This window comes from Podarcis melisellensis (genome assembly GCF_964234715.1).
Source record: "Podarcis melisellensis genome assembly, chromosome: 2".
Taxonomy (NCBI): domain Eukaryota; kingdom Metazoa; phylum Chordata; class Lepidosauria; order Squamata; family Lacertidae; genus Podarcis; species Podarcis melisellensis.
This window is the reverse complement of record NC_138529.1, coordinates 123214698-123238355: the sequence shown is the minus strand read 5'-3', so window position 1 is coordinate 123238355 and position 23658 is coordinate 123214698. Positions and strand designations below refer to the sequence as shown.

The 23658-nt window shown below is 50.1% G+C and overlaps 1 protein-coding gene across 1 annotated transcript; it reads right to left on the bottom strand.

Annotated features, from left to right (window-relative positions):
- Positions 1–126: 126 nt before the first annotated feature.
- VPS52 (VPS52 subunit of GARP complex) lies at positions 127–23526 on the bottom strand. Its single transcript, XM_081901844.1, has 20 exons — positions 23343–23526; positions 21319–21400; positions 19303–19355; positions 19138–19213; positions 18831–18898; positions 16901–17076; positions 16584–16734; positions 15125–15225; positions 13442–13574; positions 12489–12546; positions 11724–11857; positions 10837–10992; positions 8456–8574; positions 7784–7907; positions 6398–6493; positions 5919–6026; positions 4323–4388; positions 2526–2637; positions 1185–1303; positions 127–465 (listed from the first exon to the last, which is right to left on the bottom strand). Exons 1-20 carry the CDS (start codon positions 23466–23468, stop codon positions 319–321), a joined length of 2205 nt encoding a protein of 734 aa, XP_081757970.1. The 5' UTR covers positions 23469–23526; the 3' UTR covers positions 127–318.
- Between the last annotated feature and the right edge of the window lie 132 nt (positions 23527–23658).

The following is a 23658-nucleotide window of genomic DNA, read 5'->3' as shown; positions in this document are numbered from 1 at the left end:
AGTGGGCAAGATGGGTTGGGCTAGATGACCCCCAGGCCCCCTTCCAGCGCTGTGATTCTCTTGCACAGAAATAAACTTCCCTGCTCCCTTTTTCCCCTCCTGGCAATGAAACGACGGATCCCAGGCGTCAATTGCTAGAGAATTTATTTCCACTGTACAAAGCAAGACAGAGAGACAAACGGGAGACGCGGTCCCAAAACAGGGCTGCCCCCACCCCACCCCATGGAGATCACGGAGCGATGAGGGGGGGGAAGCAGTGATAGGGCCTCTCCCCCAAAAACACGACCCGCCATGCACAAAACCAACCGCCCCCCCAGCTCAGAAGTTGGGCTTGTGCTTCTTGACTTCGACCATCAGGTGGTGGATATTGATGAGCTCAGACCGGACGGGGAGGGCTTTGAGGGGGGGCAGCGCCATGACCTTGTGGAAGCGGTGGTAATACTGGATCAGCTGCGTCAGGGCCCCCTGTGGGGAGAGAGGGGGGTCGGGGGGTGAGATAAGAGACACGGGGTGGGGGTGAGGAGAAGGTCACAGGCACCCCCCCAGAGAACACACAAGGGCACAGCGGAGAGCCCCCCCCAGCAACAAATGGACACCCCGTGCTAAGTGCTATGGGGGGTTGGGCTGGATGACCTTTGGGGGTCCCCCGGGATTCTACAAGCAGGAAGCAGCTGGGGTTTTTTGGAGGGTGCAAGTACCATTTGAAATTGGGTGGGGAGGGAGCCTAGGGGGTTTTAAAGATGATTTCTGGGATTTGTGATTGTGGGACCTCAGCCAAATCCTGCCCTGTTCCCTTGTGGGGGGGGGATTTAGGGGAAAACCTGGATGGTGCAATAATACACACAATAATAATAATAATAAATTATAATTATACCCCGCTTTCCCCAGCCTAGACCGGGCTCAGGGCGGCTAACACCCGATATAAAAACAAATGGATTAAAACTTAAAAAGAAGATTAAAATACAACATTAAAACACAGTCTCATTTCAACGGAAACTCAAAAACTGTTTTTGGGATGGAAATGTCAAGTCAAACAAGGCTCTGTACACCCTCCCTAGCCTTCCTGAAGTTCCACAAGCCAAGGGGCGGCCCTCTTTCTTTTCAATGGGGGTGTGTGTGTTGTGGACACTCCCTTCTCCCCCCCCCACGGCACCCATTAACCCTTCTGTGCCCACGGGGCCCACCTGGATGATGGTGGTGCCGTTCTTGAAGTTGGTGAAGGAGCGCATGACATCCTGGCTGAGAGACTCCACCGCCGCCTTCCAGGTCCCCGCGAAGCCGCGCACCAGCTGCGTCACCCGGGCTGAGAGGGAAAGGGGGGAGATTTGGGTGGGGGACATTGAAGAGGGACTTTCCTCCTCCAGGAGGTTTTTAAAGCAGAGGTCAGGCGGACACCAACTCCTGCACTGCACAGGGGAGGGGGGGTTGGGCTGGATGACCTTCGGGGGACCCGCTTCCATCCCTACAACTCGTCAGCAGCAAATGAGACTCTCAGCCTCAGGGCAGTGGGAAGGGTGAATTTGATCAAAATTAGGGGTCAGCAAACTTTTTCAGCAGGGGGCCGGTCCACTGTCCCTCAGACCTTGTGGGGGGGCCAGACTAAATTTTTTTTGGGGGGGGAGAGGAATGAACCAATTCCTATGCCTCACAAATAACCCAGAGATGCATTTTAAATAAAAGGACACATTCTACTCATGTAAAAACACACCGATTCCTGGAATGTCTGCGGGCCGGATTCAGAAGGCGATTGGCCCCCAGGTCTTAGTTTGCCTACCCATGATCTAAATCAAATCGATTTAAATCACAATTTAAATCACTAGACTTGATTTAAATCTTTCTCTTTTTTTACAGAAAGACTCATTCTTGCTGGCATAATCTCAATATTTACAACCAGATGAAGGTTTCCTTTTTGGAATAATAAATTTCCAGAGTCGTTTTTACAGTCATATCAAAAATTACTGATTTGGTTATACACAGACCGATAATAATGACATCATTGTGAGGTTTAGTAAGTTAACTGTTTATATATGGACAATTTTTCTGTTGTACTTTGTTGGAAGGAGAAAACTAATCATTTCCTTAATAAAAATTTATTTAGCTAAAACAATAACATTATAGCATTATAGTTTATTAACTGATGTGGTTAAACTTTTTTTAAAAAACACACACCTTAGATTGAGTTTTAGCACACATGAAAAACTTAAAACAAATCCTTGTTTCCTGATGAATAGCCTTTGGACTATAATGTAACTTAAACAGAAAACCATATTTAGAAAGAATTTTTGCTCTGAAAGCATTTTATTTCAAAAATCCAATTTAAATAATAAAAAAATGTTTTAAATTTTTTAAAAAACAATTTTAAATTTATTTTTAATTTTTTTTTTTAATCCATCCTGGCCATGGGTTCAAGTCCCACATTGGGCAAAATATTCCCCGCACTGCAGGGGACTGGGCTGGATGACCCTCGGGGTCCCAACTCTAGGATTCCTGCCTCCTTGCTTCTCCCCACCTGCCAAACCCCTCACCTTCCTCCCCGCGCAGCCTCTCCATCTGGCCTCGTTCTGCCAGGGCCTCCGCTTCCTTCACAAAGGCAATCATCCCCCCAAAACCGGGCGCCAGGAGCTCCTCAATGAACTCCTGCAAAGGAGAAAGGGGGAGAGAGGGAGAAGGAAGGATGGAAGAGACCCCCAGCGGAGCCGCCCTCCGTTCGCTATACTCCATCTCCCAGAAGCCCCGGAAAACAAGGGTGTACAACCCAGGGGGTGATGGGAGTCGGAGTCTGCGAACCTCTGGAGCAGCCTTTCTCAACCTGTGGGTCCCCAGATGTTGTTGAACTACAACTCCCATCACCCCTAGCGAGCAAGGCCAGAGCTCAGGCACGTCGTCCCAGCAGAGCATCAAAACAGCAGGCGGAAGGATGAGATAGTATGAGCTACATTGTTATGCTTTATTTTCTAGCTATGCAGAGAGCAGAGAAATATACATCCACTCCCTGTGAGAGCAGAGAGCAACCGAACAAAGGAACAAAGGAAACAGGAAACCACTAACGTCACATCCCGTCTCCTTTCCCGTGAGACTCCAATAGTATGGAATCCCAGGAATGTAAACAGAGTCCTGTGACTCCACGCAGCTGCAACATCTGGGGACCCACAGGTTGAGAACCGTTGTGGAGGGACCCAAATCACAACCGGCCCCCCGTTGGAGAGCCCCACTGGAATTTCTGGGAAGCTCAAATGCCCTCCCAGCCCCACAGGCGTCTCGGGGACCAAGCTCCCCCTACGGCCAACCCATTCATGTGCTTCCAGCGCCGTTTGAAAGGGCTCCCTTTAGTTTCTAGCACCGGGAGCTCAGGTTTGTCTTCGGCCCCTCCTGTGGTGACTTGTAACTGCAGCGTCGCACGTTTCTGCTACGTTCAAGGCCCCAAAACGACGCAAGCCTTTCCTCCTTCCCAAGATGTTCCTCAAGGCAGCAGATGTTCAGGACCAGAGCCTTCCTTTTCCTTCTCCCAGACTGGCAAACCCCGGTTGCCCTGCCCGGCCCTCTAGGAGCACAGGCAGAAAACTGCCTTCTGAGCAGTCGAAGCCCCTCTTGGTCTCGCCTGCTCCATCGGTCTTCGCACACAGGGGAAGCCCCCAACTCCCAGAGGGCTTGAGACCCCTTGGCTTCCCTCTCCTGGTTCAGCCAGCCAGTCGAAGCCGTTCCCTAGGTTGTGGCTGCTGTCGCATGCCAAGAAAAACACACACCAAGAACTCAGGCCAAAATAAGTTTCAAGAGCGCCTGCAACGCTGTGAGAACTGCAACGCTGAATATATGCGGTTTTCTTTGGGTTTATCAGAAGTTTTTATAGAAAGAAGGTCACTCCTCGTTTTTATTTCAGCTCTACTTTGGGCTGTGAGAAGTGTGTGGTGTGCGAGTAGAGACCACTCCCAACCTGAGTTCTTGGTGGGCTTTTTTCTTGCTATTGCATGCCAGCAGGTGAGAGCCAAGTGCAAGATAGAGACAAAGGACCCCCGAAGGAGCAGGACATGCCCCCCACCAGAGAGACTACCCCTCCCCGCAAGGGCAGCTGAAAAATTCTCAGTGGCGTGCTGCATCGGCTTCAAGTTCCTAGCCCTCATGTTGGAAGGAGGGCCAAACCCCCCAAAGGACGGGGAGAGGAAACTGCGGCCTGGCTCCACGGCTGAAGCCAGCAGCACAGGGCCTTCCTGGAGCCTGCCTTGAACTCGTCTCCCACCCACAGCACCCTTTGAGAGGGGGCACAGGTATGGGTGCAACTGTGCCCTCCTTGGGTGCAGTTCCCCCCGCGCACTCTGTTTGCTTACCTGCGTCCGAGCGTTCAGGAGCTGCTGGAATCCCTCCACCTCCTTGCTCTCCTCCACTGCTCGCTCCTGGGAAGATGGGAAGAGGGGTGTCACAGAGTGGGGCAGAGGGAAAGGGGCCATTGCTACCCCTGCCCCCTCCCCTCGCGGGCAGGGCCAGGCCTTCCTCTCTCCGCCAGGGCAGGGAGGGGGCACACCTCTGCCCCACATGACCTGCTCCTGCTTTTCCCTCCCCCCCCTTGGGTCTGCCAAGGGAGCAAATTGGAGGCTCAGGAGCAGAATGGCGGATCTCTTTTACCTTTGCCACGCTAACGTTAATCAAATTTGTATACCACCATACACACACACACACACACACACACACACACACACTTTTCACTCCATAAGACGCACTTTTTTCTTCCTAAAAAGTAAGGGGAAATGTCTGTGTGTCTTATGGGGCGAATGCGTGGTCCCTGGAGCTGAATTGCCCAGGGGCAAAAAGCAGATAATGCTTTTTTTTTTTTTTTTGAAAGAGGGAAGGGGGTGTTGAAAAAAAGCCGCTGATCATTTGCCGATCGGGAAAGAGATAAGAGACGATCGGGAAAGAGATAAGAGACGTTAGCGATAAAGGAGGCTGCCCGGGGGGGGGGGGGGGAGGTAAAGACAGCAAACTTGCAAAGGGGGGAGACAGGAAGATTAAAGCAATAAGGAGAGAAATTAGAAGAAAAAGAGGAGTAAAAAACTTCTCCAGCTAAGGAAAAGAAACTAAGGCAAACAAGAGGGAAAGGGGTGTTGAAAGGAAGCAGCTGATTGGTAAGGGATCGGGAGGGAGATAAGGGATGCTAGCAATAAATGAGGCTGCCTGGGAAGGGGGAGGTAAAAGCCCATGGATCCTCAGGATTTTTACATTGGGTCTCCCCAAATTCACCATCAGATCACATGTCTGTGGCCACAGCATGAACCACAAAAATCATACATCCACTGTTTCGTTCAGAATATTTGTTTTCTTGTTTTCCGCCTCATCTGTCTGACTTGGGAGACCATGGAGGAGAGCACCTTTGTTTAGTTTGTTTGTATAATGCCCAATGCCCATAGATCTCACAACATAAATCACAATGTAAAAAACACAAAATGCATAATTTATCTGTAAGCCACCTTGAATCACTGTCAGGGAGAAAAGGCAGGGTATAAATAAATTATAATTATAAATATCAACCCAACAATCCCCCTTTGGAGGTGAGGTCAATTATAAAAAAGGATGTCAGGACGGTTTATATGTATACACGGCCTACGTATTTTGTGGCCTATGCTGCAAACCGCATTGCGGTCCCTGGATAAAGGGCGGTACATAAATTTAATAAATCATTGGCTAGATGGCCGCTGGGGGTCCCTTTCCAGCCCTGGGAGTCTATAGCTCCATGTTCTCAAGCTCTCTTGGTTTCAACAGCCTAATTCAGGACAGGAGGAAAAAAGGAAGCAAGGCCATCGTCCAACCGCCGGGAGCAGGAAATGAAACCCTGGCTGCCCGGCTGCCCATCAACCGGAGACCCCCCAGGGCTGGGAGATCTCGGCCTCCGGCCCCCCAAGTGCAGGGGGCTCAGGAGCCCAGCTACTTACCATGAGGACGCCCAGCATCATGTCGTAGTTGTTGATGAGAAAGATGAGCTGCTCTTTGCGCGAGGAAAACTCGGCTGCCACCCGCAGGACGAAATTCTCCACCTCCGTCTGGAAGAGGGAGAAAGTGAGAGAAAGGGGGTGGTTGCGTTAAATGGATCCCCCTCCCAAAAAAGAAGCAACAGCATCACAGGGTGGGGCAGGGGCGGGGGCCTGATCCTCTGAAGGCCCCCCATTTTCCAGGTAGCCATAAGCCAGCGTACGCCAACAGGGACACCTGTTTACATGCTACTGCCTGAGTTTTAGTTTTTCCTCTTCCCTCCCTATACCTTTTCCTTTGCATGCTGTTGCTGTTTTTCTTTTCTTTTTAAGACTGAGAGCCTACGTGTCTCGTTTTGATTGAACCCAAGTCCCTTTCTGGGAGAGTTGGGTGCAAATGCTCTAAATACAAGTAATGATGACTAAATCAGCGCCCACCTTACCTGCAACTGCCCCAGAAGAGTCAGCGTCCGGTCGTGGGGGAATGTCTGATTGATGCTGACAATGGCCGAGGAGAACTCTGCGTACCGCCGGGTGATCTGGGGGTGAAGGGAGAGGGTTAGTAGATGAGCGTGCTTGGGGAGCGGTGAATGTGCACCCCAGAGCGGCTCTGTCAGGCTCTTCCCTCAACTCCCACCCAGAGATGGATGCCTTTTCCAGTTGCATGAAAGGGAGAGAGAGAGGGCCAGGGATGCCAACTTGAATAAAATATGGGGGGGGGGGTGTTTTGCAGGTAAGCTCGTGGGAAAGGGGCAATGGCAAGGCCCACCAACTTTGAGGGGGCTGAAAGTTGGCATCTGAGCTTGCTTTCCCCCTCATCCCCCCGCAGCCCTTTTTCCTTTTGTGTCATGTACTGGAGATGCGAGCCTGAGTTGTGTGTGTGTGTGTGTGTGTGTGTGTGCGCGTGCAGGGGCTGCCTTTACCACCCCTAAGGCGTTTGGAAGCCACACTGCGGGAGCCTCTTTTGAGCTGGCCAAAATGCTTTCGACAAGCAAAATCAGAACTTCTAAGGAAGATAAAACCAAACCGCCCAGCATCCTCTGGGTTCGCTCTTCCCATGGCCAGGCTCTGAACAGTCAGGAGGGAAGCCTCACATGGCATTATTGTTATTGTTATTATGATTATTACATTGGTATACCACCCCCTTCATCTGAAGGTCTCAGGGCAGCTCGCAGCATAAAAACACAATGTCAGGAACGTGGCCCCCCCAGAGCGCAGTGGAAGAGTCGGCCTCAGAAATTGAGCTAAGCGAGCAAGGGGCCGACTCTGCAGATGAGAGCTGGCTGTCAGAATCTGGAAAGGACAGCCCGGCCCCACTCCTTCCCAAGGAAGATGCTGTTAGCTCTAAAGGAGAGGGAGAGTTGGAAGGTGGCCAGAGTGTTGCCAGGCAGCCAGCAGATAAGCCAGAGTCTGAGACTGTGTCTTCTGGGAGTGGGGAGGAGGCAGACTAGCCGGCCAGTCCCCGTACTAGGAGGCGAGTTAAGCTCAGAGAGCACCAGAAGGGAAGAGGAAGAAAAGCCGGATTGTGGCATTCTTCCTGTTGGGGGAGGGACGATGATTCAGACTGATCAACTGTCGTTAATGAGAGAAGGCAGAAAGCCGTGCTCTGGATGTGCTTTTCTTGCAAATAAACATACATAAAACTGACGGAGAGTCGTTACTGCTTATCAGGCTGCTTGCCTGCCAGAGATCGATATACGCAAGACGCAAAACACATACTGAAAGCAAGCACAAGAACAAACCAAACCCTGAGCTATATCCCTCGTTAAACTGTTCCCGATTCCCTTGGAAGGGATTCGAATGGTGTGGCGCCCCCTCCCCAGACTTACGTAGTGGGGCCGGGTGTCGAGGAAGCCCAGCTTCTGGGGGTCGGTGTTCTGGATGCTCTGAATGTTCAGCTCCAGGATGTGCTCAAAGCGCGGCCACAGCATCTCCAGGAGCCTGTCCCAATACCTGCATGTCCGGGCCGGGGAGCAGGGGAGAGCAGGCAGACAGGATTCCTCACTTAATATTTATATTTGACGGAGATATCCCGAGATCCAGCACCTTAGGGACCCCCCTCCAAAGCTGGAGACCAGAAGTCTGGCCAGGGGGAAGATCGCCCTCAACCCAGCAGGAGAACAAGGCTGGGAGAAAGACTTCCGTTGTCAGGCGGGTCCATGGGGAATCCTGCTCTGCTGGGGGAGCAGTCGAGCAGGAGGCGATGGAGAAGAGGGCGGGAAGCCGTCTGCCAGGGATCTTTTGAGCTGAGATCCCTGAACTGGATTGGACTGGATGCCCCCCCCATAGCTGTCAACCTTCCCTTTTTTTGCAGGAAATTCCCTTATTCCAGCGCCCTTTCCCACTGCTATCCTGGATTGTTAGATATCCTGTAGACTGTCCCCGGGACAGATGAAGCTGCTGATCCCTTATTTTTGAGGCTGCTGATCCCTTATTTTCAAATCTGAAAGTTGACAGCTATGACCCCCCCCCCCCCGGGAAGGGGCCCCTTCCCCACTCACTTGTCGATGGCGGGGACGTTTCGCTTGGCCATGATGGCTTTGAAGCGGAGGACGATATGGATGCTGAGGAAGACGGCGATGCTGTCGTAGCAGTCGCTCACGTAAGCGTCCATGTGCTTCTGCCGTTGTTGTTGTTGGTTTTTGGGGGGAGAGTGAGAGACAAACCCAAAGGGCAAACCAACAATTTAGTCATTTGTTTCAACAAATTTATATGCCACCTGATGGTCTGTTTGTATGTGTGTGTGTTTAAAAAACCCCACTTTAAAGCAGTTCACACAAAAAGTTTAATTAACTTCAATTATAAGATTAAAGGTAAAGAGTAAAGGGACCCCTGACCATTAGGTCCAGTCGTGGCCGACTCTGGGGTTGCAGCGCTCATCTCGCTTTACTGGCCGAGGGAACCGGCGTACAGCTTCAGGGTCATGTGGCCAGCAGGACTAAGCCGCTTCTGGCGAACCAGAGCGGCGCACAGAAACGCCGTTTACCTTCCCGCCGGAGTGGTACCTATTTATCTACTTGCACTTTGAGGTGCTTTCGAACTGCTAGGTTGGCAGGAGCAGGGACCGAGCAATGGGAGCTCACCCCGTTGTGGGGATTTGAACCGCCGACCTTCTGATCGGCAAGTCCTAGGCTCTGTGGCTTAACCCACAGCACCACCCGCGTCCCAATTATAAGATTAATTAACTTCAATTATAGGATTAATTAACTTCAATTAATTAACTTCAATTAACTTCAATTATAAGATATCAATCAAATCAGAAGTTAAGAATTGAGCGGAAGTATTTTGAAGATTATATGTCAAAATATTGTTCTAAAAATTACATGTTAACAGGCTTAGAATAAAAAATGTAAGCAACAACAAAACCAATAAAGAAAGAAGGAAAAATTAGGATTTAACAAAAATAATTTATTATAGAATGCAAGGGAGAAAAGGTAGAAAGAAATATAAAGAAGTTGAATTGCTGTGGTGGGTTTTATAATTAAGTGTATAATTATGCAGCTGTTGTAATTTAGATATTATATTTTATGTTAAGGAATTATTGGGAATTTTGGTTATTATGTATATATGTTAAGTTTCAATAAAGAGCTTTGAAAATAAAAAAATAAAAAAAGATTAAACGGTAATATGGTAAAAAAAAAAAAAAGACAACAATTGAGAAACCAGAACAGGTTACAATTCACATCCAGTTTCTAAGTATCTGTGCCGGGTTGCCTAAACACAAATTTTTATTTTTATCACTAATTTTTTAACAACCCTTAAAACAAACATGAGAAAGTCAAAATAAGAAAGGGATACTCCATTACAAAAAGAATAAGCAAATATAATACGGTCGTATCTTGATTGTTGAATGCCTTGCAACTCGAATCTTTTGGCTCCTGAACGCCGCAACCCTGGAAGTGAGTGTTCTGGTTTGCGAACGTTCCTTGGAACCTGAACGTCCGACGCGGCTTCCGCGACTTATGATTGGTTGGAGTTTCCTGCAGCCAATCGGAAACCGTGCTTTGGTTTTCAAATGTTTCGGAAGTCTAACAGACTTCCGGAATAGATTCTGTTCGACTTCTGAGGTACGATTGTATATGGACATTATTCTTTTCATTATCCAAGTCCATATATATTTATTTTTAATCAGCTATAGTTTGTTTAAATGGGTTCCACGTGCTGCTATATTCCATGCAAAGTGTGTGTATCCTTTATAATAATATTATTATTTATCCTGACCCCATTCTCTTCCCACCCCGCCCCCAGTACCCCTTTGAGTTATCAAGTTAGCACAGATGCTTAGAAACTAGATGTGAATTGTAACCTGTTTTGGTTTCTCAGCTATTGTCTATTTTTTTTTACCATTTCTCTTTTTTTTTGTAAACTGCTTTAAAGTGGTTTTTTTAAAAAAAAACACAACCCACACACAAGTTATTGAGTTATCTTGATTTATCAGCTACTTTAAAATAAGGCTGCATTTTAAATTGCATTTTAACCTATATTTTAAATTGGTTTTTTTCCCCTTTTCCTCCCCCCCCCTTTCCCCCTATTTTGTTTTTACTGTGATTTTATTGGTGTTAGCCGCCTGAGCCCGGCTCTGGCCGGGGAGGGCAGGGTATAAATAAAATGTATTATTATTTATTATTATTTATACCCCGCCCATCTGGCTGGGTTCCTGCAGCCACTCTTTGTGCGGACAAACCCAAATGTTTTCAGCCAGCACCGAATAGCGTGCAGGGAAGTCGCCTGCCGTGTATCAAGAGGCAGGGAGTTCCAAAGTCACACTCCTTGGAAGGATATGCTTCAGGGAGGTGGGGAAAGGGAACGTGAAGGAGGGTGTCCCTTTCTCTCCTCTGTCCCTGGCAGTCTCCCCCCCCCCCGCCAGGGCACCCCTACTCACGAGGAACATGGTGAGCGTCTTCCCCATGACGGCGTTGAAGAGGTCCAGGGCGGGGGTCCCCGTCACCAGGAAGAAGTCGCAGAGGAAGAGGTACTCGCGGCAGCTGTTGTCCAGGAGGGCGAAGTGCTGGCTGCGGAAGAGGGACTCAAAGGGGTACTGGGGGGGCGGGAAGAGCAGGGGGTCAGGATCAGGACCAGGAGAGGAGCAGGCAGAGCTTCTCTGCACCCCGAGGGGGGAGACGCCTGGCACCCCAATCTATTCCTTCTCCAAGAAGACAGCTAGCTCAGGCCAGCGGCCTCTTCTTGCAAGGGCCAAATGAACCTGGGAATCCAGGTAGACTGCCTCTGGGCTGGAGGCTCCATAAGGAGGAGGAGCCCGGCTGCCGGATCTGGCCTGTCCTCAACCAATGTCCCCAATTGGGAAGAAGCCCATGAAAAGGGACATTGTAGGGTTGGGGGAAGGCGACACGATTGGAGTCTGTAAAATCCTGCCCAGCTTGGAGGAGAGCTAACTCTGGAACTGGTGGAGTCGGTACCGATTAAAAGGACGTAACCTGTGGAACTCCCTCCCACTGGAGGGCTTCAGAGCATTTATGTTGTGAACCGCCCTGAGATCTATGGATAAAGGACAGTATACAAATTTACTGAATAATAATGATGATAATGATGATAAGCCTCAAAAGCATAGCTGTCAACTTTTCCCTTTTCTTGCGAGGAATCCTATTCAGAAGAAATGAATTTCCCTTAAAAAAAGGGAAACGTTGACAGCTATGCTCAAAAGTGGTGCAAACAGCTGCTCCAAGAATCCCTAATATTTAGATGTTTTTCATAGGGCCCAGTCCCAAAAGGGGGAGCCAGAAAGGAGGGGGTTACAAGAGGGGGACTCACCCGGACGTCGCTCTTCTGGGCAGAGTGGGGGACGATGATGGGGCCCTCCAGCTCGGCCCCCCCAATGACGCTGCCCCGGTTCCCCAGCGTGAAAATGGTGTTGCGGTTCCGGAGGGACGGCTTTGAGAAAAAGCGTGGCGGCAGCGAGGAGAGTCAAGGGAGAAACGTGCCCAGGGAGGCAGACCCCCACCCAGACCTTGTGGGTGCCCCCCAAAAGGAGCACGGGAACGGGGCCTTCTTGGTGGTGGCTCCCCTGGGAGGCTCACCTGGTGCCATCACTACATCTCCTCAAGCTGCCCAGAGTGGCTGGGGCAACCTAGTCAGATGGGTGGAGCATATAATTAATTTACTATTATTATTATTATTATTATTATTATTATTATTATTATTATTATTATTTCATTCCTAACCAGGTCTTTGGCTGCCAATGGTGGCCTTTGGGAGCAGGTGGGCTGTTTCAAATGCAGTCCCTGCCCAGTTTTAATGTGGCTTTTTCTGAGTTGCAATGGCAAAAAAATTGTGACTGATAGATTTAATAGATGATAACGAGAGTTCTGCTCAGGATCCAAGCCCCTCACAAGAGGGAATTGTTGAAGGCAGCTCTCGAAGCTCCCGTTTGGCAGCCAGCCCAACTGGAGGGGCACCCCGAAGGTCATCTATTCCAACCCCGTTATCAGGGGCCAGGCTGGGAAAGGGGCAGGGCTGATTCTGCCTTTCTGCCCCTTCAGTGCGAGTGTCGTCCCCCCCCCCCCACAAAAAGGATATCCTTCTTGGCCGTGTCCTCTACCCCCATGAGGTCGTCCTTCTCGGCCACTTCTTCGTACTGCGGGCAGGGAGAGAGAGAGAGAGAGAGAGAGAGAGAGAGAGAGAGAGAGAGAGAGAGAGAGAGGAGTTTGAGGGAATGGAAGGAATGGACGGACGGCTGTCATCCGAAATTAACACAGAATACTTCTGATGATACCAGCATAGATATATTGAGCAATCTTGTAATCTTGCCAGCTCAAATATTAATTGCAGTTCGCTGGGAAGCACCTGAAACACTTGGAATACTGAAACAACGGAGGAAATGATGTGTAACTTGAGATTTCCATGAGGACTGGCACCTCCAAGCACGTTTTACATGATCTGGCATTCTTTCACGGCATGCACGTTTTCCAGATGAGCCTCATCACAAGGCACACCTAGAACTAGACTCAATCATCAGGTAACGCTGATATTACCTCTTTTTGTGAATGCAACATTCATTCCCACTTTTTAACTTGGACTTTGTTATTCTAGCACTTGGGCAACCGTACTTAAAATCATGGAATTGCAGAGTTGGACAGGATCCCCCAGCATAGCTGTCAACGTTTCCCATTTTTTAAGGGAAATTCCCTTATTCCGAACAGGATTCCTCGCAAGAAAAGGGAAAAGTTGACGTCTATGTCCCCAAGGCTCAGCGAGCGCAACCCACATTTCACAGTTTATTTATCTGACATTTGGTTTTTCTCTGTTTACGACCGCTGCTCTTAAGACGAGTCATGGAATCTTTACCAAAGCGCTTTTTAAATATGTTTTAGCATTCGTTTATGACAAAAACAAGAGCAGGTAGTTCTGTCGGCAGAGCATGAGGCTCTTAATCTCTGGGCCGTGGGTTTGAGCCCCACAAATATTCCCACATTGGGGTCCTTTCCTATTCTTCGGTGGCGCGAGTGATCCAAAGGAAATACAGAACTCACCTGCACTTTCATGAGGCGGCTGGTGTAGGACTTGAAGTAGCTGAGGTAGATTTTGCTCATGGTCTCAACATACTCGTCCCGGACCTCTTTGGCCACTGAGCGCTCGTGGCCCAGCAGGAACTGGTAGAAGAACCTGCAGAGAGAAAAGGGGAGAGAAAGAGAGACTGGGGGACACGGCGAGTGGGGAGACTTTGCTTCCAGACCTGGCCCTGAGCAAGGCATGCTGGGAAATTCGGGAGCCAGGATGACGCCAGAGGAATTTGCACACCAGCCTCCCGCCAAGAGCTGACCCAGACCCTGCGTTTGCCATCCAAGACCCTTCTCTGTGCCCCCCCTCCCCATGAGGTCCAGAGGGGGACTTTTCTGTCTCTAGGGGCCAGACAAAAACATTCCCAGGTCTTTGGGCATTGAATAATAACAATAATCTATTATTTATACCCCGTCCATATGGCTGGGCTTCCCCAGCCACTCTGGGCAGCTTCCAACTAAATATTAATCTGGTGGGAGGTTGTTCCACAGGGCAGGAGCCACTACCGAGAAGGCCCTCTGCCTGGTTCCCTGTAATCTCACTTCTCGCAGTGAGGGAACCACCAGAAGGCCCTTGGCACTGGACCTCAGCACCAGGGCAGAACAATGGGGGTGGAGACGCTCCTTCAGGTATACTGGACCGAGGCCGTTTAGGGCTTTCAAGGTCAGCACCAACACTTTGAGCAAGTCAGGGGGGACTACTACTGTGCTGATCTTATTATTATGCTGTGTAAAATAAACAACAACAACTGCCCACCCAACAGCAGAAGCAGCAGCAGCAGCAGCCCATCCATCTGATTGGGTTGCCCCAGGCACTCTGGGTAGCTTCCAACAAATATTAAAATACAGTGGTGCCCCGCAAGATGAACGCCTCGCAAGACAGAAAACCTGCTAGACGAAAGGGTTTTCCGTTTTGGAGGCACTTCGCAAAACGAATTTCCTATGGGCTTGCTTCGCAAGACGAAAATGTCTTGCGAGTTCCTGCGGGGTTTTTTTCCTCCCCCCCCTTTTTCCCAAGCCGTTAAGCCGCTTATCAGCTGATCCGCTAAGCCGCTTAACAGCTGATCTGCTAAGCCACTTATCAGCTGATCAGCTAAGCCGCTAAGATGCTTATCAGCTGATCCGCTAAGCCCGCTAAACCGCTAATAGCGCTAATCCGCTAATCCGCTAATGGGCTTGCTTCGCAAGACAAAAAAACCGCAAGAGGAAGAGACTCGCAGAACGGATTCTTTTCATCTTGCAAGGCACCACTGTACAGTAATACATCAAACATTAAAAACATTAAAATAAAAAGCATAATAAAACATCAGACATTTAAAAATTTCCCTATACAGGGCTGCCTTCAGGTGTTTTCTAAAAGTGACACTCTGAAAGCTGAACACTGCCCTGGGATCTTTGGAGAAAGGGCGCTATGCAAATGGAATAAATAAGATAATCAAACAAGTGGTCATAACGCAGGGCGCACACACACACACACACACACAGGCGCCTGATGTTTCCGATCAGGCTGAGCAAGGGCTGCTGGGAGTTGGCAGTCCACAGCGGGTGGCCAGAAAACGAAACTAAGCAGGGGGTTGTGGGAGGCTGCTCTCTTATTGGCCCAGCCAGCAGCAGGGAATGCTGGGAGACTCCTGAAGGGGCACGGCATTTTCCTACCTGTACTTGAGCAGGGCATTCTGGGGGATCTGGTAGTTGGTCATGGGCTTGCGGAAGGAGTAGATCTTTTGTAGGATGAATTCCCGGATCTTGGCCACTGCCTGGCAAGAGGTGGAGAGAGGGGGGCAGGTCAGGGAAGAGGACTTGGGGGGGCTCAGCCTTTCTTCCATGGCAACGCAGAGTGAGGAAGGAGCAGTTCCCCGTCCAAAAATCCCCTCCCCCAAATCACTCCAGAATTGACAAATCTCTGCACTGGCTGCCAAGTAGTTTCTGGGTCAGATTCATAGGGCGGGTTTTGACCCATAAAGCCTTAAAAAGCTCAGGACTGCGAGGACTGCCTCTCCCCATATGAGGTCAATCACGAAGGGCACGGTAGAAATTTAATAACTACCGTATTTTTCGCTCCATAAGACGCACCCTTTTCCTCCTAAAAAGTAAGGAGAAATGTCTGTGCGTCTTATGGAGCGGGTGCGTGGTTGATCGCTGGCTCCCTTTCCGGCCCCTTGCCCAGGCCTCCAATTGTTGAATGTTCTGCAGACGGAGGCTGTTTGTTTCCCCAGCGACATGTGTCTGGCTGATTAGATTATCTGCCTGGAAATAGTAGAAACGGCTCCCTTTCCTTTCCTAAAGAAGCTGCAGAACGGTGAGTTGAACCCAACAAAAAGAGGATTTTTCCCCCCTTTGCAAAGTAAGCTCAACAACTTTGAGCTGAACCTCAAACCCCTGAAAAAAGGGGCTTTTCCCCTTTGCAAAAGAAGCTGCACAACTGTGAGCTGATCCCCCCCAAAACAGGGCTTCCCCCCTTTCCTCCTCTAAAATCTAGGTGCGTCTTATGGTCAGGTGCGTCTTATGGAGCAAAAAATACGGCAATAACAACAGAGGGTTTAGCAGGAGGGAGACATGTAGGCATAGAATGCACATAGAAACAGGAACTTGGCCTCTATGACAACGAAACGAAGACTTTGGGAAGGATAAAAGAAACTGCTGCCCTTGTGACAGCGCTTCTTTCAAAAAAGACGTTCGTTCAATGTCCCACGTTGGTAAATTTTTGGGACAGGGTGACAGAAATGATTAACTGGACAGGAAAAATGTTATGTTTGCAGAGGAAAAAACCCTTTTGAATTACATCCCCGTCTAGCTAAGGGACGGCATGGGTGATTGAATTGAATTTTTATTATTACGGTCACAGACCGGTTCTGGCTTACTTACAATATCAGAAAAATCTTAAAACACAACAGGAATACATGGAGGGCATGGATGGACACTCCGTGCCCTTTTGACAGAACAAAAAGACTGGCGTTGATGAACCGGAAGAACAAAAATCCATCCTTCAAGCAATGGATAAAAGATACCTGCCAGGGGCTGCATTTGGTGAGACAACTCACCAAGGTGCCAACCCTGAATGGGGAGTTATGTGGGGAGGGTCTCAGCTGGGGGGGGGGGTCCCCTCACTCCTCACCTTGGCTTTCAGCTTGTCCAGGATGTCGGTCACGTCCGTACAGGCCATGGTCTCACGGAAAGCCTGCTCCTTGACAGCGTTGATCTTATTGTTCAGCTCGTGAAGTTGCTCCAGAAAGGCCTGGTCTGTCACGGGTGACTCCAGGATGGTGCTGGGAAGACAACGCAGGGGGAGGGGGGGTGTCACACCCTCACCCCTAGGACTTCCCGTCTCCCAACCCACCCCCTTGGATCTGAATTTATGCACTTTTCAGTCTTTGTTTCAGACGGAGACATTTTCGCCTGGCGCTTCTCCCGCCCTCCACTTGCGCCACTGACCTGATCATGATGTTGGGGACCACCAGCTCGTCCACCAGCTGGGAGAGGCGGCCCCGGACGGCCTGGCGGTTGCGCAGCCGGACGTTCATGGCCACCGACTGCTCCTGCAGGGTCTGGATCTCACAGCTGATGCTGCTCAGGTCGGACTGGAAGGAGCTCAGCATGGCCTCCATGCGCTGCAACATGCGGGGAGGAAGGGAATGCGGGGTTGTGCTTAGGGAGAAATGGCTGAAGGAAGCAAGAAGTCCACATGCCCACTGGCAAGACCTATGTAAGGAGACAGACTCTCTCCCTGGGAATGTCCCTTGGCCAGGATGCCTAAAGCAGAACCTCCTCGCTCAGGGGAAGTCTACCTCTGGGAACGATGAGGAGCTGAAGGTGGGCAGCGCCGGACAAAGACAGTGGGAGACAGCTGCCTGCCCCTGAATTTCCCTGTTGGGGGGCTCGCAGGAGAGACATCTTCCAATATATCAGGGGCTGTTTGGAGGGCAGGACTTGAACCCGTGGCTTTGAAAGAGATTCCAGCTAAGCAACAGGAAGAACTTTCTGACAGCCAGATCTGTTTGACCGTGGGATGGAAGGCGGTAGACTCTCCTTCCTTGGAGGTTTTGAAGCAGTGGTTGGACGACGATGACGACGATATTATTAATCCATCAATCAATCAATCAATCAATTTTGTATATCACCCTAAACCCTCAGACCTCAGGGTGGATCACAATATAAGAAACACAAAAACCATAATAACACATAATACAGTGTACCTCTGGTTGCGAACAGTATCTGTCCAGAGCCCTGCTCATAACATGAACAGAATGCAACCCACACCTGCATGTCGCCACTTCTGCGCATGACGTCATTTTGAGCGTCTGCGCATGCGCAAGTGGCGAAACCTGGAAGTAACCCTTTCTGGTACTTCCGGGTCGCCGCAGGACGCAACCTGAAAAGACGTAATCTGAACCAAACGTAACAAGAGGTATGGCTGTAATGGATGGCCATCTGTCAGAAATTCTTTAGCTGAGATGATTGTGTTACAGGGGGTTGGGCTAGATGACCGCCAGGGGTCTCTTCCAATGACAATCCTATATATGATTCTGGGAGGGAGGAGCCTCACAGTGATTCGGTGAGAACAGGGTAGGGTCTTGTTCCCATGCAGAGATCGGGGCATCGTGGGAAAGGGGAGCAGAGCATGACACCCCAGACTGGCGCTTGGGTGAAATACAGTTTTGTGATTCTCCCTCTCCCCTTCCCAAGGAGGGCAGGATGAAATAAAAGACAGTTAAGGTGCCTACAGTTAAGGTGCCTTTAAGGTGCTGGTCTTGACATTTACAGCCCTTTATGGCTTAGGGCCCTCATATCTATGGGACTGCCTCTCCTGGTCTGCCCCGCAGAGGACCTTAAGGTCCATTAAGAACCAGAGTTTAGAGGTCCCGGTCCCTAAGGAAGCTAGACTATCCTCCACCAGGGCCAGGGCCTTCTCGGTGATGGCTCCAGGCTGGTGGAATGCTCTGTCCCATGAGACCAGGGCCCTGCAGGATTTAACCTCCTTCCGCAGGGCCTGTAAGACAAAGCTATTCCGCCTGGCTTTCAATTTGAACTTAGCCTGATTTTTTATTCCCCCTTCCTTCCTTCCCTCCCCCTCCCCTTTTTATGAAGATTACCTGCTCTGGGATCCCACAGCTAATTCTCCCCTGGTCTCCTCACTGGCCCAAATAGGACTAATTTAGCCAGCTAGCCCTGATGATCATCTAATGTTTATTGGATGGATTTCCCCCCTAAATTGATTTTTGAATTCTGAATTTATTGTTATTCACGTTTTATACTGTATTTTATGCTGTTTTTTGTTGCACCAATTAAGTGTTATTATTACTATTATTACTATTATTACTATTATTACTATTATTACTATTATTACAGAGGGGGTCCTCCTCACCTCCAGGACAGCATCGCAGGCCGTGATCTGCGTGTGGAGCGACGCAATGTTCTTGCTCTCCTTGATGTCTGGATGAGGCCACTAAGGAGAAATGCCTGCTGGGAGGAGACAGCCGACGAAAGTTCCCCCTCCAAACATTTGGGTACACGCCCAAAACTCCACAGACCCCACAGACCCCACCCCCCCATGCAGAAAGCCAGGCCAAGCCAGCTCTGTTCCTGGGCTCTGGTGAGCCTTTTCCACCTTGCATGGGTTCAGCTAGAGGACCTCTGGGTGCCCCGTTCAACCCTTCTGCTTCTGAGGATACAGTCCTTGATAGAGGCGTTCTCGATGTGCTGCAGCTCCAGCTCCACCTGCTTGGAGTAGTGCCTCAGGTCCACCCCCTGCGGGACAGAATGGGGAGGGGTCACCACCTGGGGGGGGCACTCTCCCTTCCCCGTCTCCCAGCCCCGGAAGACCTCCCCCCTCTCACCGTCTTCAGCGCCTCCTGCACCAGAGCATCTTCCAAGTTGGCCTGGATGTGAACTGGGGGGGGGGGGAGAGAAAGAACAAGGTCAGGAAGGGAGGGGGACACAGCTGCTCTGCCTCTCCCCCCCAAAAAAAATTGATGGGGGAGTGACAGAGCAATCGTGCCAAGACAGAAGGTTTTCCCACAGGTCATGACTCAGAGCAGGGCATGAGCAGGAGGGAAACCCACCCCCTTGTTTTCAAGGCAGGTAGCCCCCCCAAAAAACCCTGCTGCCCCAAAAATGCTGCTTTATATTTTAAAGGGAAAAAATCTCAACGCTGTTTACAACCCGTTAAAACATCAAATGAAACCACCCAGAAAAAAGTCAAGCTCCAAGGGAAACATTTCAGATCCTTCTCGAAGAGACATTTGCCTTTCCCTGTATTTATTGACCTGCTTAATTCCCACAGCGGAAGGACTCTAGGAAGCCAGTGGGGTGTAGTGGTTAGAGCAGGGGTCAACGAACGTTTTCAGCAGGGGGCCGGTCCACTGTCCCTCAGACCTTGTGGAGGGCCGGACTATATTTTGAAGGGGGGGGGGAATGAATAAATTCCTATGCCCCACAAATAACCCAGGGATGCATTTTAAATAAAAGCACACATTCTACTCATGTAAAAACATGCTGATAGAAGGTGATTGTGCCTGATCCAGCCCCCAGGCCTTAGTTTGTCTACCCATGGTTTAGAGTGTCAGTTTAGGATCTGGGAAATCAGGGTTCAAATCCCTGCTCAGACATGATGAAGCTCACTGGGTGAGCTGGGAGCCAGTCGTTCAGTCTCTTCACCTACCTCACAGGAGGAGGGGAGTGAACCATGTAAGGCAAAGAAGGTAAAGGAGCCCTGGACGTTTAAGTCAAAGGAGACTATGGGGTTGTGGCACTCATCTCGCTTTCAGGCTGAGGGAGCCGGCGTTTGTCCACAGACAGCTTTCCAGGTCATGTGTCCAGAATGACTAAACCGCTTCTGGCACAAAGGGACACCATGACGGAAATCAGAGTGCATGGAAACATGGTTTACCTTCCCGCTGGAGCGGTACCTATTTATCTACTTGGACTGGTGTGGTTTCCAACTGCTAGGTGGGCAGGAGCAGGGACTGAGCAAAGGAAGCTCACCCGGTCACGGGGATTCAAACTGCCAACCTTTTGATCAGCAAACCCAAGGGGATAAGTAGTTTAGAGCAGTGTTTCCCAACCTTGGGTCTCCAGCTGTTTTTGGACTACAGTTCCCATCATCCCTCACCACTGGTTTTGCCAGCTAGGGATGATGGGAGTTGTAGTCCAAAAACAGCTGGACACCCATTGTTGGGAAACACTGGTTTAGAGCACAGCGCCACCATGTACTCCTTGGAGAAAAAGGTGGATCTGAAATGCAGTAAATCAGCTCTTCTTCGATACTATACTCTTTATTGTCATTGTCCCATACAGAACAACGAAATTGAAAAACCTACATAAGACATTCAAAAACCAACAAGCCTGCTATCCCAGCCTGGTTAACTCCCTAAAAACTCTGAAACCCATAATTAAATACAGTATACTCCCACAGAGACTACCTTACACTGCGTTTAAAACCAAAATCGCATTCGGGTAGAAACTGTTTCTCAGGCGGCTAGTCCTGGTCTTTGTAACCCTGGACCCTTTTCCAGAAGGCAGAAGCTGAAAGAGATCATTTCCGGGGTGGGCACTATCCTGCGCTATCTCTGCAGCTTTCTTATGGCACCTGGAAGCATAGATTTGACCCAAATCTGCTGACCTGCTTAAGGAAGGGCTCAGGCAGGTGGAGATGTCAGTCGCCAACCAGGAAGCCAGAGATCGTGATTGGACCCACGCCAGTCACAAAACTCTGATTTTGAACCCTGCTTCCTCTCCAGGAGGAGGTGGAACAGTTTCCTGGCCCTCCCTTGAACAAAGGTCAGTCTGGATGACCCTTTGGGGCCCTTCCCAAAGGAAGTAGCTCTGAAGGAGAGGGAAGGAAGAGAACTTACTGTCCACTTCATCCAGGATGAACTCATCCGAGGTCAGGTCCAGCTCGCCCAGGTTCAGCTGCAAGGCCTCCTCGCTCGGACCCTAAAGGGCAGAGGAAGGAAGGTTAGGGACGCAAGAAAAGAGCCCATCGAGTCCAGACTTCTGTTCTCACAGTGGCCAACCAGGTGCCCATGATAATAATAATAATGATAAATTTTATTTATACCCCACCCTCCCCAGCCAAGACCAGGCTCAAGGCAGCTAACAACCAATATAAAAACAAATTGATTGAAATACAACTTAAAAACAAGATTAAAATACAACATTAAAGCATTAAAATGTAACCTCATATCAATGGAAACTCAATTCAAACACTTTTTTGGGGATGAAAACATCAGGTCTTCACCAAGACTAACTATCCAGGCTGGTCTTATGTGGGCCAGAAAAAAGCCAGGGAAGTCCCCAAATAGGAGTTCCATCACAGGAGGAGAAAGGAAAAAGGAAAGAGGGGGAGGGGATCAAGTTGATTCCAAGCCAAAGGCCAGGCGGAACAACTCTGTCTTACAGGCCCTGAGGAAAGAAATCAGATCCTGCAGGGCCCTGGTCTCATGAGACAGAGCGTTCCACCAGGCCGGGGCCAGTGTTGAAAAGGCCCTGGCTCTGGTTGAGGCTAATCTGACTTCCTTAGGGCCCGGGACCTCTAGGGTGTTGCTATTTATGGACCTTAAGGTCCTCCGTGGGGCAGACCGGGAAGCAGGATCTGAGCACAAGAGCCAGGATCTGAGCACAAGAGCCAGGATCTGAGCACAAGAGCCACTTTCCCCTCCAGGAACTGGCTACTGTTTTCCGCAAGGAGCTCAGAGGGGAGACACAAATGGTCCCATTCCACACAATTTTAACCCCCCACAAGTCAGACTGAGAGGAAGCCATTAACTGGCAGACACAAGGTCAGGGTCTGAGCCAAAACCTTGCTGCCCTTTTGAGTCTGGTGCTGTAACTCAACACGGGCAAGGGCTGCTTCCGCCAAAGGCCAGGTGAGCTGGTGGGGAGTCCAGAGCAACCCAAATCAAAGACCCGGGTTCAAATCCCTTAACAGCCATGAGGCTCACTGCGCGACCCTGGGCCAGTTTCTACCCCGCGGGGCTGTCCAGAGGAAAAAACCGTGTTTGTGTGTCAGGGCAGGGATCACAAGCTCATTGGAGGGAAGGCAGAATATAAGTGCAATGAGCAGAATATAAGCAATGTTTGTTTATTTTATGAAAGTTATATACCGCTTGATTGTAGGGGAAAACCTCCAAGTGGTTTAGAAAGAAAGACAAAAACAGTAAAGTCATTACTTTAAAAATTGCAACTGTGACTTTTAAACAAATGGAAAGTTAAAAGCAGAATAAACTAGAAACGCATACAGATTTTCTGAACACCTGGACAGGCTTGTTTAAACAAAGGCGACTTCAATTGGTGCCGGAAAAAGCGCAGAGAAGGGGCCTGCCTGGTGTCAAGAGGCAGGGAGTTCCAAAGTGCAAATGTTCTGCCACATGGAATGGGCCCGACCCAAAGGCTGCTTTCAAGAGGCAGATCAGAGGCACCTGAACGCAGCCCAGAAGAGGGAAGTTTGCAATGTCTGATGGTTCATTATGTTTCTGTATATGCTGGAAGCTCAGCCGGATGGGCAGGGTGCAAATAATATAAAATATAATTATTATTATTCAGCCCGCCTTCCCCGTTATGGCTTGTCCAGCTGCGTTTCTGCCCTGCTTTCCCTCTTTGCAGCCCAAAGGGGCTCCGTCTGCTTAAAAGCGACAGGCAGGAGCCCAACAGGTGCAGAGGGGGAAGCCCCACCGCGCATGCGCACCGGCCAAAGACGTGAGACTGCGGGGGGCGGGGTCAAAGGTCGCCAGAACATTCCCCACCCCCAGCCCAAATATTATTTTCGCGACTGAAGAGAAAAAGATAAAGAGGGGGAACGAGAGGAGGGTGTCCTTTATGAGACACCGGAAGTCGGGGGCTCAGAGACCGGAAACGGGGGCAGGTCCGCGACCCTCACCGATCCGTCCCCCGCCTCTTCCTCGTCCATGTCTCCCGCCCGGAGCTGCGGCTGCTCCTGCTTCTGCTGCCGCCTCCGCCGCTGTTCTTCGGGCCCCGCTTCGCCCGGGGCCGCTGCCTTCCTCATCCGGGGCTTCCAGGGGAACGGCTTCCGGTTTTTCGACACGAAGAACCACAAGCCCCAGAATGCCCAGCGGCCGCTTTGCGGAAGTGGCCCGATAGGAGACCTCTTCGTCGGGTGCTGAGGCGGCGGAAGCTTCGAAGGGGTTGGGGGGGTCGTGTACCCCTCTTCCTCCTCCTCCTGCCCATGATACCCC